At 38.4% G+C, this 15,057-nt stretch overlaps 1 protein-coding gene across 10 annotated transcripts in view; it reads right to left on the reverse strand.

Moving 5' to 3' along the window:
• Window positions 1–15,057, reverse strand: part of SMARCA2 (SWI/SNF related, matrix associated, actin dependent regulator of chromatin, subfamily a, member 2) — a 208,252-nt gene that overhangs the window by 35,782 nt on the left and 157,413 nt on the right. Inside the window, exon 1 of one of the 10 annotated variants that reach the window (XM_007498591.3) lies at window positions 499–543. The exons of the other annotated variants lie outside the window; for them this stretch is intronic. Coding sequence (XP_007498653.1) covers window positions 499–528 — 30 coding nt within the window. The 5' untranslated portion in view covers window positions 529–543. Of the gene's footprint in view, window positions 1–498; window positions 544–15,057 lie in introns of those variants that run through there. 10 annotated transcript variants of the gene reach the window in all.

The raw sequence follows: 15,057 nt of genomic DNA on the forward strand, positions 1-15,057 counted from the left end.
ATGGCATAGGTTGTGCAAGAACATGTTAATAGGACCTCCAACAGGCTGGGAGCCAGTCTGAGCTAGCAGGGGCCAGCAGCAAATTCCACTGACAAAGGGGAAGAAAAGTATCGCGCACAATGATCTGCTCGGAGGAAATATTTTAAGAAGGTGAATCCACACCAGAAAGAACCTGATGGTACCCAGGTCCCGAGGGTCCAATCAAGCCTTCTTTTGACACAATGACCAGGGCTGTCTTTTTCATAATGTGAACGCCATGTCCGCGACCCATCAATAGAGACTATATTATGCCTGTTCCTCTGGACTGTGTGTTTGGGGGTGCAGGACCCCGAGCCACGCTTCTGTGCTAATGATTCTTCCATCTGTCTGTCCTGCTCCAGCTTCTCTACTGACCCCTAATCTCACATCACAGCCGCCTTTCAGACGTAGAGAACTGGACATCCACTCAATGAGTCCAGAAGTCATTCTCTTTCCTTCGGAATCCCTCCCTCCTCCTACCTTTCCTGTTACTGTAGAGGACAAAACCATCCTCCCAGTCCCTCAGGCTCCCTTCCTTGGAATGCTCTCTCTCCTCCACTCTGATTCCTGACCTCCTTAGCTTCTTTTAAGTCCCAACTAAAATCCCATTTTCTACCAGAAGCTCCTCCCACCCCCTTTTCATTTAATTTCATTGTGTTAATTTTCTGTTCATCCTGTATATGCATGTTGTCTTCCTTATTAAATTGTAAGCGCCTGGAGAGCAGGACTCTCTTTTGTCTCTTTTTTTGGTATCCCCAGCATTGTGCCTGACACATAGCAGGCACTTAAATGTTTTATGGATTAAAATGATCTTCTACATCACAGTATATTTAGACATTTCCTTTCCTTAAAAAAATCAGCTCTTGTGTCCCTTCCACCCTGAAATCTTCCCTGATACTTCCTGATATAGTTACTCCCTTTTCCATCTCTCATACCTCTCTTCATTTAATACATTCCTATTTATAGTCATTTTGGAACATTCCTGATGTCCCATAGCGGATTGTCTATCCCTTGAACCCCGATGGGGATCATTGAAAGTTGAGTCAGCTAGATGGCACGAGTATTAAAGGAGTGGACCTGGAGTCAGGAAGGTCTGAATTAAAATCTGACGCCAGACACTTATCCATTGTATGACCCTGGCCATGTCACTTAACTTCTCTCTGCCTCAGTTTCCTAATCTATAAAATGAGAATAAAAATCATACCTACCCCATAGGTATGTTGTGTGGACCAGATATATGTACTTTGCACTTAAAGTGCTATAAACATACTGGCTATATCCTGTTTTCATATCTGCAGCTTTAGCATCTAGAGTAGCTTGTCACACATATTAGTTGCCTATTAAGGGGTGTTCACTTGAACTCAATGAGCCCAGGATCTCATACAATTACACAGATGAACTTGATTCACATGCCAGAAAAGAGGAAGAGGCAAGATAAGAGAATAGAGATCCTGTACAACTCACTCTCTCCCAGACACTCAGTTTTACTTTAGACTTCAAATTCATCCAAGCAGTGGGCAGAAGTCATACAATGGGGTCATGACAAGATGTTTCCAAAGAGCTTTTTCTATAAATTATGCTCTAAAACATTATTTTTAAAAAACAAGGACAACTTCTTTGGAAGGAAATGGGACATCTGACATTCTTAAATGTCCTTAATTCTTTTCCTAATCCACTCCAGCCCCCAGTGTCTTTAAAGGAGCTGAAGCAAAGCTCTAATAGAAGTTGGTTTTAGGTGCTGCAATGTTATTGAAGGAATGCATTTTGCCAGTTCTTTTGGGGGTGGGGTGGGGAGGGAGGCTAGAAGGGGAGTTCCAATCCTCCAGGAGGTCATCTTGAGCCCTCCAAAGGAAAACAAATCACACAGAAACACTGAGACTATTCAGGACACCTTTTGTTCTCATAGCTTTCTGTCTAGTGTAGAATCTTGCTTCATTGCAAGGCAAAAAGCAGCATTCTTAAAATTAACGTGTAAAACAGGATTGCATGTTCATACCTGTTCCCACCACATCAACACACAACACAGAGCGTTCAATGATAGGGTAAGTTTACCTCAGAGAACTATGGTAGCGGTGCAACAGAGAGCAGGTTTAGTCTTGCCCCATTAATTTCTCTAGACCCTTCTATAAAGCACCATTTTAAAAGAAAATTAGCAATATTCAAAATATACCTCCAAATTTATTAAGAATTGAGTGTCTACAGTTCTACCACCTAATACACACAGTGTGCATGAAAAGAAAGTCATTGGATCTGTGCAATGGGTTTATTTAAGCTTGTAGGAAATAAATGCTGTATACTAAAAATTAAAACATAAAATTCTGTATCTAATATAAACATTATTGGGCAACATGCTACTCTTTTAGAAAGTTTTCCCTGATTACTTCTCTTTCTTTCTATCTGAGCTTCGCACACATTTTTTTTTCTGCACCTTTCCTGTTGTTTTCCATTTGTTTTAAATTGTGTCTGATTCTTCATGACCCCAATTGGGGTTTTTCTTGGCAAAAATGCTGGAGTCGTTTGCCATTTATTCCTTGTTCAGCTTATTTTACAGATGAAGAAACTGAGGCAAACAGTCAACTGACTTGCCCGGGGTCACACAGCTAGTGTCTGAGACTCAATTTGAACTCAGGAAAATGAATCTTTCTAACTCCAGGCACAGTACTCTATCTATTGCACCATCTAACTCTCCATCCTCTTTTCTGTACAACCTATTGTCAGAGTATATATCCTACTCTGAAAGTATATATAAGCACAAATGACAGCAGAGATACTGATCCAATTCCTGACTTATCTCAACTGTAAAGTTCACCAAACACCTAGCATAGTGTTCTGCACATAGAGAGTGTTTAATATACATTAAACGGAATTCAGTGGTAGCAATTTTCTTGGCTTTTCATCCTATAGCAACCGAACTAATTAATGCTATCTATAAAGAATAAGTCATTTGAGTTTCAGCATAACTGCAGAGATTAAAATAAACTTGACCAAATTCTGTACTTACATAGAACTTTGAGAAAACTTAAAATTATAAAAATTGATACTCATTTCTTTAATATACAAAAATATTAGTGCAGTTTATAGTTAAATGAATATGGGTAGAGAAAAAGGGAATTCAATGGAAAACCTGGAGCCAGGGTAGGATGCCAAGAAACCAGGTGTTGGTGTTTTTTATTTTTCTCCATTTGTCATAACACTTAATAATGAAACTTCAAACCATCTGTGGCTAAGATGAGTGTTGATGTTAGGAATACTTTCCCAGGTTAAAAGAAAATATTGGTTAGAGAGAAGGAGTAGGGTCTAGGCAATGTAAGGATAATAACTACAACTGGCATCTTTTGGGAAGTATACAAAAATCACATTGGTCTGAGGATGCTCTTCTAATGAATTACTAAAGATAGCCCAGAAATTTAAATATGCATAAATCAGCAGGACTCTCTCAGTGGGTCCTCCAGCCCCCAAATTAATACAAAGTTGCATACACCACTGTCTTATTTCCTGGGCAAAACTGAACTTCCTGTCTCTTTCTTGGGCAGAAGGCTCTAATCAATCTACAAGTGTCTGAGAGCATAATGAACACCAAGCTGGATACTACTGAAGTTAACCTCATTTAGCAAGAGTTCACTTATCTGACAACCTCAGCTATGGATAACATAGTTATAATTCAGTATGTGCACAAGATTCTCCCTCAGCCAGAACAGGTAGCATAAATTCCATAAACTAAAATTTACAGTCTTCATTAATAAGAGTGAGCCCAAAGAGATCTCCTATTTACTCCTGCTTTATATGCAATTCCAACAAGCTCAATTAATAGTTTCTCAGCCTCTGTGGGTTACAAGCATCAATCCAGAAGTGGCTGGAAGTAGGCAGGAAGTAGAGCGAACCACTAAGAGGTAGGTGAATTGCAAGTAGAAGTGAATAGTGACAAATATTTGCCCAGCATTGAGGGAGGAGACCAAAAAGCCATAAAAAGTAGACCAGAATGCTGAGATCATTCAAAGGACCCACCAGGTAGAGACAAACAGTTCCATACACCTTAATCATCCCTGAGGATATCATTGCATTATAGGGAAGTTTTATGATTAACTTTCATAATGTGATAGTCCTGACTCATCAAGAAAAAAATAAATTATGCTGGATATATTCTGCATGAAAAAGATTTTTCTTCCAAACTTTTTAAAATGTCACCTGAGAAATGGAAGTATAACATGTCCTTTTTTCCAGAATGCCAGGAAAATAATGCTTTAGAATTTGTAACATAAGGCATCCAGCCTTTTTTCTTGTTTTAATATTCACCTATTTCTTTCAGAGAATCATGATCATGTATGAACATTATTTACCTCCTCCCAAACCCCAAACTGCCAAATCTGAACTCTCACTCCAAGCTTAGTTTCATATAGACTGTGTGTACTTGACACATGGCATTTAAATGAAATGACCATATTTTAGTGTCAATCTACTGAATACTGGAGGTTAGCCAATAGTTTCAAACACATTGAAAGCCATTTCAATATTATATAAAAATGGCAAATCAATCCTTATCCAGGACTGAAGCACAAATACACAAAACTGGAAATGTGACTCAGGGCATTCCTGGGGTTTTTGGTCCTCTGAGGCTCCCTAATTTTCTGGTCATCTTATGCTGGGTATTGTATAAAGAGTCAGAAAGCTTATAGAGATTTTCCCCAGATCCCTGGAGACATAGAACAGATAAAGAAAAAGGAGGTTTGATGCCTGGGAGAGGAAAACAGGCTGACAAACAAGGTGCATTTTGGTAGGAACACAATATATCTGAAAAACAAAAAGGCAGCAACTTTTTTATTCCAAAAATTAAAAGGAGTGAAGAAAACCTTTAAGGGATTGAGCCTAGCTGCCATCAGATCAGAAGGAAATTAAGTTATTTCAGGAGTAGGAATTAGAAGACACAGCCTAGTGGGCCCTTTGGCAGTTCATTTAGCATGTCTATGGCAACAAGGTGATACTATGGCAAAAATGCTGAATTGGAAGTCAGGAAGGTCTGGATTCAAACTCAGCCTTTGATATTAACTAGTTATGTCACCTTGGGCAAGTCACTTAACAGCCCTACCTCCTTTTCCTCATTTGTAAAAATTAAAATAATAATAGCTTCCTGGGTTCTCGTCTGACCACAGATACTTCCTGATTGTGCAAATCACTTGATCCCAATTATCTAGCCTTTACCACTCTTCTGTCTTGAAACTGATACTTAGTATCAATTCTGTTTTTTGTTTGTTTAAACAAATCTTTAATCCAATAAGTATGAGGAAAAGGATGGACATTCTAACATTTAATAAATCATGAAACAGGTGGACTCACAGGTTCACTGACTAATTAAAAGCTGGGCATTCTTTTTTTTTAATTTTTAAAATTTTTATTTAGTCAATTTAGAATATTTTTCCTTGGTTGCAAGAGTCATGTTCTTTCCCTCCTCTGCCCCAAATCCCTCCCATAGCCGATGCGATGCGTATTTCCATTGGGTATTACATGTGTCCTTGATCAAAACCTATTTCCATACTGTTATTTTGCACCAAGGTGATCATTTAGAGTCTACATCCCCAATCATATCCCCATCAACCCATGTGATCAAGCAGTTGTTTTTCTTCTGGGTTTCTACTCCCACAGTTTTTCCTCTGAGTGTGGATAGTGTTCTTTCTCATAAGTCCCTCAGAATTGTCCTGGATCATTGCACTAATGCTATTAGTATCAATTCTAAGACAAGGTAAGGGTTAAAAAAATCTTAAAGTATTATATTTAACTACGATAATAATAATGAGGATGCTGAGGATGTTGATGCTTTGTGGCCTTCAAAACTGCAAAGCAAGGATAGTCTACTATCCTTTAGGCATCTTTATCTTACTATCCTTTAGGTATCTTGTTTTTCTAAAGAATTCTGTACTTAACTAATTCCTCTCAAATACTATTTTCAACAATTTCTTTCCATGCTCAACAATCACTTTAGCCAGTTTTATTTCCCACTGTTCCTCAGCATGTATCCTCTACGACAATCAGGCCAATCTCCTTAGAGTCCTACAGACATAGCATATTTATTCTGACCTCTGTGTCCTTTGCTTATGTTCTTCTGCCCACCCGGAATGTTGCTTTCTCCTTCCTCTTTCCATATCTAAATCTGATCTCACTCACACACTTACTAGTTGTGAGTCCCTCGGTAAGTCAATTAACCCCATTTGCCTCAGTTTCCTCATCTATAAAATGAGTTGGATAAGGAAATGGCAAACCACTCCAGGTCATGAAAAATCTCGAATATGACCGAAATGACTGAATAACAACAATAAACCATCTTAAAAGCCCTGCTGCTCAGGTTCCATATCCTCTATAAAACCTTCTCTGATAACTTTGGTCCATTTTGATTTTTCCTTTATTTGAACTCTTCAAGCACTTAAGATCCAGAACAAACATTTCAGTGACAATTTTCATAGACCACAGGATCCTAGTTTTAGAACTGGAAGAGACCTTAGAGGTCATCTATTCCAATCTTTTCCTAATTATAAATGAGGAAACTGATTTCCATGGTGGATAAGTGACTTATTCAAGGTGTCTTTTACCATTCTCTATTTAAAAAAAATTATCTATTGCTCTTTGTCTTCCCAGAGAGACTGTAAACCTCCTAATGGCAGGAAACCTGTTTTGTACTCCTCTTGTAAGCTTCAGAAAAGGCTAAAACAATATGGAGCACATAGTAATGGTCATTATTATTATATGGAGTGCAGGGAGGAGATGAAAGAAGAGTCTGGACTTGTGATTTCATAAGTATAAAAGGGAATTGTATTTGCACCACCGTTCTAAGTACTAGAGCCTCAGAGAGTTGCCAAGGTCACATCAAAGGCAAGGCGCCTTCCTAAAGTTACCCATGTCATCCCAACTCTATTCTAAGGCCAACACTAGCCACTGAGCCACATTGCTTCTCAATCATTCGGTATCTATTGCTAGTCAGTGTCTGGATAACTTTCATCTGCTACTCTGCTCTCCACAATCAACCGATTGGGGATTGGGTGGTGTTTCCATTTACACACTTCAATTCTATTGTCAAACGCTTTAAGCATTATCCTAGTGGACAACTTCTCATAACATTTTTGCTGCCATGATTGATAAAGCTGAAAAGAACGTATGAACTTTAACACTAGGTCTGGTACTTCAGTCCAAAGTCAAGAGATTAGAAATGTCCGAAGGCATTCAAGATAGCATAGTGGCACTGAACAATCTAAGCTGGAAATGGATAAAAGCAATTGGAATAACGAGTGGAAGCAAAGAAGAAAATTTAGATGGAAAGGAAAGGGGGGACAGCTAGGTGGTTCAGTAAATTGAGAGGCAGGCCTAGAGATAGGTCTTGGGTTCAAAAATGGTCTCAGATACATCCTAGTTGTGTGACCCTGGGAAAGTCACTTAACCCCCATTGCCTAGCCCTTACCACTCTTCTGCCTTAGAACCAATACACAATATTGAGTCTAAGATGGAAGATAAAGGTTTAAAAGAAAGGAAAATTTCCTAATAATTGGGACTAAGTGTTGGCATGAATTGCCTTGAAAAGAAGTCTATTTCCTCATGGTTAGAGGCCTTTAAGTTAAGAATAGAGGTTCAGGAGGCAGCTGGGTGGCTCAGTGGATGGAGAGCCAGGCCTAGAGATGGGTGTCCTAGGTTCAAATCTGGCCTCAGATACTTCCTAGCTGTGTGACCCTGGACAAGTCACTTGACCCCCCATTGCCTAGCCCTTACCACTCTTCTGCCCTGGAACCAATATACAGTATTGACTCCAAGAAGGAAGATAAGGGTTAAAAAAAAAAAGAATAGAGGTTCACCAAAGATACATGTAAAAACCCATTTGAATTGCTTGTTGGCTATGGGAGAGGGGAGGAAGATGGGGAGGGAAAGAATATGAATCATGCAACTATGGAAAATATGATAAATTAAATAAATAAATAAAAAAAGAATAGAGGATCACACAGTGGGGATCTTGCACTGAGGATAATCAAGTAGTCACGAATGGGACTTGGGGGGCCTCTGAGATCTTTTCCAATTGTAATTCCTTAAACCAACTGAGCAGATTATATGTGTAAACTTCTTGCTTTAGCTGCAGAGATTTGCGATAAATAAGTCATTTACCCAATTTTTAAAATGAAAACAAACTGGGAGTAGACAAAGAGATGATCGTGTTGATAATGCTTGTTGTTGCTGTTGTGTTTATTGTATCTGAACTTCAGCTATTCTGCAATATATAGACTCAGAGAAAAGCATCTTGGGGTCTAAAATGTTAAGGGAACCTGTTGGGAGTCCCATCGCCTACAAGTGTCAGAAGCCACCTGGACTCCTAAGCCAACTATCCACATGCTGTGCCTCTAACATTATTGGCAAACAAATAGCAGACTAGTTATGGCAAGCACTTGGAATGACACCTGTGACTTGATCAGGGAGGATAAAGGGAAGATAAGCTCTCCAATTCTTCTAGATTCCCTGCAGACAGTAAATGTCAAGACGTCTGCTTTCTTCCAGGAAGCTTGGAAACTAGAAGCAAAGGTGATTCCCTCAAGGGAAGACCCATTTGTGAGGCGGCCAGCTTCTCAGAGCTTTGCTCGGAAAGTGCCCCAATCACCCACCTGATCATTTTCTGTTTTTATATTATTTGAGAGTGTCTTTCAACACTGAAAAATCATACAGTAGTCAAGTGTCTTGGGGTGTGTGTGGAAGGGATAACAATGTCCGCATACAGATAAAAATGATTACCAAGCAGGGAGTGATTAGCATGGGTTTAATGTCACCTTCAGCTTTTGAGGACCTCTGGTTCTGCATTTACATGCATTTCTAAATGAAGGAGAATTATACCTATGAATATCATTCAAGATTGAGATCTAAAACTGAAGGAGATTGAACATGCATGCATGTGTGTGTGTGTATGTTTTATTCTCCATATGACACCTTATTGAAACTAGAATGGGAATAACAACAATAATAATAGCTAGAATTTATATAGCATTTACTATATAACAGGCATTGTGCTAAGCATTTTACATAAATTATCCTATCTGAATTTCACACCAATCCTAGATGGTATTATTATCCCCATTTTATGGATGAGGATACTAAGAAAAAATGTTCAGTGATCTGTCGAACAGCTAGTAGACAAATGAGGATGGGTTTAAATTTTCCTGACTCCATGCCGAGCACTTTTTTCTTCTTCTCCAACTAACAGATCTGGATGAACACATGTATGAAACTGGACAACAAGGAAAAGGTAAAAAAATTTTTAAGACCTGGAAAATATTTTTATATAATCTCTGGGAATAATATGAAGCAATGGTTATATTGCATGAGGGAAGGGAAAATTTGTATATAAAATGAGGTGAAAACTTAGATAAAAATGAGTAAGGAAGACAAATCTTTCTCTGGTGTAAGAAAGAGGAGGATTATAGTTCTATGGGGGATGATGCCTTTGCATGTGCACATGCATTCACAAACACATACAGCTGCTAAAATTCTATTAGAATAAAACTTGTTCTTTTGACAAAGGACTTAACAGCCAATGAGCCATCTTTGAATATTTTTGGTAAGCTACTATATCAGTTAAAAAGGAAAATTCTTACAAGTTATTGGGTTAGGAAGCTAAAAAAAGTGATTTCTTAAAATAAATTAGACTTAGAGGACCTCACTCTCTGAATTTTAAAATTCTTGTATCAAAAAGTTCTGTATCTTAAGGCAAGTAGGTATATCAGATCAATATTTGTATGCCTCTTTAAGTATAAAGAATGAAAAGCTAGGGTAGAAGAAATGTTTTGGACTATAATTGAGTAAAAACCAGAAATAAATCAGTAATAACAAGGTAAAATGGTGGAAAATATAAACATAAAACCAGGAACCCCAATGGAAGCATATTTATGAGTTTATAGGGTAGGGGCATATAGACCCCTTTTTCCAACTAATATTTTAAAGTGCAAAATTAAATATGTTGGATTACAAAGGAAATCAAGATAAAAATATTATAAAATCTATCATTTAAAAAATTATGAAACTTGCATTAGGAATGGTTGTTGTAAGGCAAAGTCTGGACAGTGAACCAATTTTTTTTTGGAATTTTGACAACTTAATATTTTGATTTCATAAACTCTCCTCTATAGCCCTTTATTTTCCTTTTAAGAATCACCATTATCACATAATAAAATTATTTTAAAAATTAAATTTAAAATTTCAGATATTTCAAATTACTTTCATCTTGACACACTAAGGAAAATTTCACAACATATCCCATGAGCCAACTGGAGAGATTTAGTCATTAAAGGCCATTCATTAATTCATTCAACTACCACAACTTTAGCACTGCTCTTGTCAAAATAATAGCCTTCAAAATAGAAATCCAAAGTCTTGATTCATATAGAATAGGTTAATAAGATCACAAAGAACCATGTTTTCTTGTTTCCTGTTTCACACCACTCAAATCAATAGTTAATTTGATCCAAATGAGATCATATTATGTTGTAATATTTGGATACCTTAAATCACCATATTCAAAAAGAAGTAGAAGTAGTAGTAGTAGTAGATGTATCATATGCATATTGATTACACGATCCTGCCTGTTACTGTCAGCTCTAGAAAACTCTAAGTCTATAAGTTGCAGGGAAGGTGTTAAATTAATAGGAGGAGTTACTTCATCTAGAGGTTCCCTATAACAATGAAATGACAGGTTTAGTTCCTATCCATATTATTATTATTATTGTCATTATCATTTCTTGTGATCTCTGCAATGTGGACATTCCCTCCACTTGAGCAGATGGCAACCAATTTCCATTGTCTCATCTCTTGCCATTCTTTTTTTTTTAAACTCTTACCTTCCGTCTTGGATTCAATACTGTGTATTGGCTCCAAGGCAGAAGAGTGGTAAGGGCTAGGCAATGGGGGTCAAGTGACTTGCCCAGGGTCACACAACTGGGAAGTGTCTGAGGCCAGATTTGAACCTAGCTCTTGCCATTCTTATCAACGTTTTACCTAACAGATTTGTACTATGTACTCCAGATAAAAGATCTGCCCAAGATGGTAGAAGCCTTCCTTTAGTTCCTTTTATAATCACATGACAGGAACATAAGCACATTAATAAAATATTAGTTCAATTGTGAATTGGTTCAGCCTTTTTGAAAGTAATTTGGAATTGAGCTTAAAAGTAATTCAAATGACCATACTTTTGGCCCAGAGAACCCATTGTCAAATATGGAATCAAAGGAGGTCAAAGACAGAAAGAAAAGGTCTTCATCCATCAAAAAGACCTTTCTATGGTAGTAAAAAACTGAATTAAAATAGGCACATTTAGCAAATGAGGAATTACTAGGCAAATAGTGGCACAGAAGTGTACTGCACCATAAGAAAAAACAAATGTGAAAAATGTAGAGAAACAAAAGAGATTTATATAAAGCTGATTTTTCCAGAAAGTACTTAACCATTTTTTTTCTCATGCCTCGTACCTATGGATATTTCCAAAGGTTCTGTCCCAGGCCCTTATTGACTTTTCTTCTTTCCCTTTACTCTCCTTGTCCTTCTTTTTCTGTCTCTGCTTCTCTGACTCTCTCTTTCTCTGAATCATCCTATGGGTTTAACCATCATTTCTATGTAGCCAAGTCCCAGCTTTAAATATCCAGCCAGACTAATAGTCTCGCTTGCACGTTAGTTCCAGATAACCAATGATCTCCACTGGACAATTGGAACTGAATATCCCAGCAACATCCTAAACTCAACATATCTAAAAATGAGCTTCTCTCTCTCGTTAACCCTTCTCTTTCCCAATAGTCTGTAATTTTTTTTAAATCCTTACCTTCTGTTTTAGAATCAAGACTGTACTCATTCCAAGGCAGAAGAGTGGTAAGGCAGGCAATAGGGATTAAGTGTTTTGCCCAGGATCAACAACAAGGGTCTTAGACCAGATTTGATCCCAGGCCCTCCTGTCTCTAGGCCTGGATGTCAAACCACTGAGCCACCCAGCTGCTCCCACTGTTCTGTATGTCTATGGAAGGTATCAATAACCTTCTAGTCACCCAGGTTCCTAATCTCAGTCTTATCCTTGAGTTTTTTTTTAAACCCTTCCCTTCCACCTTGGAGTCAATACTGTGTATTAGTTCCAATGCAGAAGAGTGGTAAGGGCTAGGCAATGGGGGTCAGTGACTTGCCCAGGGTCACACAGCTGGGACGTGTCTGAGGCCACATTTGAACCCAGGACCTCCCAGCTCTAGGCCTGGCTCTCAATCCACTGAGCCACCCAGCTGCCTCCTTATCCTTGAATTTTAATTCTCTCTCACCCTACTTGTACAATAAGTTGCCAAATCTTGCTGTTACCATCTTCACCACATCCCTGACATCTGACTGCTTCTTAACACTCAGTTACCATCTTAGTTCAAAGCCCTTATTAGCTCTCATCATGATTTTTGCAATAGGCTCCTAATTACCCAGGCTGCTTCAAGTCTCTAAGCTCTCTAGTCCATTCTCCACACTGCTGCCAAATGAATTTTCCTTAAGCACAGATGTAACTCTCCTACTCAACTAATGCCTATTGCCTCTTGAATAAAATATAAACTGTTTAGCTTTTAAAACCCTAAAACAGCCTGGCCCCAAAGTACCATTCCAACCTCACTGGACATTATTCTTTCTCTTACTCGCAACATTTCAGCCAACCTGGCCTTTGCTCTGCTTCTCACATAAACTCTCCTCCATCTCTCCTTTTCATGGCTCTTCAATAGCCACCCTCCATCCCTGATAGCTCTGATGTACTCCCTCCTTACTTCCACCCAGTCTCTCTCTCTGTCTCTCTGTCTCTGTCTCTGTCTCTCTCTGTCTCTCTGTCTCTCTCTCTCTGTCTGTCTCTCTGTCTCTGCCTCTCTATATTCTCTCTCTCTCTCTCTGTCTCTCTCTCTCTCTGTCTCTCTGTCTCTCTCTCTCTGTCTCTGTCTCTCTGTCTCTGTCTCTCTGTCTCTGTCTCTCTGTCTCTGTCTCTCTGTCTCTCTGTCTCTGTCTCTCTGTCTCTGTCTCTCTATATTCTCTCTCTCTCTCTCTCTCTCTCTGTCTCTGTTTCTCTCTCTGTCTCTCTGTCTCTGTCTCTGTCTGTCTCTCTCTCTGTCTCTCTGTCTCTCTCTCTCCCTTCTCTCTTTCTCTCTTTTTAAATACACCCCAGGCACCATCTTTCATTTAAAACCTTTGCACAAGACAGCAAGATTTCCCTTCCAAATGGCCTTGTATTTAGCTATTTTGTATTTCTGTGATATATATTTTTTTGTATATTTGTCTTTTAGAGATGCTCACTCCACATGGGGATGGTTTCAGTCTCTATACCTGTTTCTGCAGCACCTTTCACAATTCCTGTCATGATAGCAGGCATTTAATACTTTCTGATTGATTTATTAAACAGATGCAGAGTAAATAAGCAAAATCAAGAAAATCATATACTACAAATGGAAAGATCGTCATCAACAAAGAAACAAAAGTGAATGGTGTATAATTGTATTCTCCAAGGTGGGTTCCAAAGAAATTCAGAAAAGTTAAGAATTAAGCGAAGGGACCTCCCTCTTTTTATTACAGAGCTGGGGAACAGGAAGGTGGAGTGTGAAGTATTCAAATATGGGAGACATGAAGTTTGGTTTTGCTGAAATGCACCCCCCCCCACTTTCTTTAAAGATTTGCTAGGGGAGCAGAGAAGAAAGGAATATATTCCAGAATAAATGTGATACACATGGGTCGATGGGGATATGATTGGGGATGTAGACTCTAAATGATCACCCTAGTACAAATATTAATAATATGAAAATAGGTCTGGATCATTGACACACATTAAACCCAGTGGAACCTGTCAGCTACGGAAAGGGGTTGGGGGTGTGGAGGGAAAGAACATGATTCTTATAACCGAGGAAAAATATTCTAAATCAACGAATTAAATAATTAAAAAAAAGAATAAATGTGATATAAAATGAATTGATTTTTAAAAATAGGAAACATATATTACTTGGAGCATTCATATGTTAATTCTTTAAAAAATTTTTTTATAAACCGTTACTTTCCATCTTAGAATCAATAATGTGTAATGGTTCTAAGGTAGAAGACTGGCAAGGGCTGGGCAATGGGGGTCAAGTGACTTGCCCAGAGTCACACAGTTGGGAAGTGTCTGAGGCCAGCTTTGAACCTAGGACCTCCCATCTTTAGGCCTGGCTCTCAATCCACTGAGTCAATTTAGCTGTCCCCATATGTTAATTCTTTTTCTTAATATGCAGACTATAGGATCAAAAATTTAAAGTTGAAAGGGACCTTAGAGGTAGAGCTAAGATTTAAATACATGACAAATCCAGCGCTCTTTCTACTGTGCCGTGATGTCCAACCTTCTTCCTTTTCCAATTAGACAGCTCTTATTTGATGCCTTTTTATACCATTTCTTGTGGTCTGGTCAGGAACTACCAATAGGCTGCAGGCTAGTTAATTCCATCATCCATGTCTCTATGTTGTCTTTTGCGTCATCTCCAAATTTGATTATTCAATGACTGTTGTATTCTATTATCCATGTACACACATATAATAAGAGTATCTATCTTTGTATATACAATGTGTCTGTTGTCCATATCTTCCCATGAGCCTATGTCTATAACATAGCATTTTTCTTCATGTATGGTACATATGCAGTATGTGTCTATGCATCTACGTGTGCAGATCTATACACACATACATATCTAAGCACCAGAATATTGATGTTAAAATAGATGTGCGTGTATGTGGCTGTGTAAGAGTAGTTTGGTATTTTTATTTTTATTATTCATTCATTCATTTATTTATTTATTTGTAAATAATCCTTACCTTTCATCTTGGAATCAATGCTGGGAATTGGCTCCAAGGCAGAAGAATGGTAAGGGCTAGGCAATGGGGGTTAAGGGACTCAATCAGGGTCACACAGCTGGGAAGTGTCTGAGGCTAGATTTGAACCCAGGACCTCCCATCTCTAGGCCTGACTCTCCATCTACTGAGCCACCCAGCTGCCCCCCATCTTTTCCCTCTTTAAGA

This window comes from Monodelphis domestica, chromosome 7 (genome assembly GCF_027887165.1).
Source record: "Monodelphis domestica isolate mMonDom1 chromosome 7, mMonDom1.pri, whole genome shotgun sequence".
NCBI classification, from domain to species: domain Eukaryota; kingdom Metazoa; phylum Chordata; class Mammalia; order Didelphimorphia; family Didelphidae; genus Monodelphis; species Monodelphis domestica.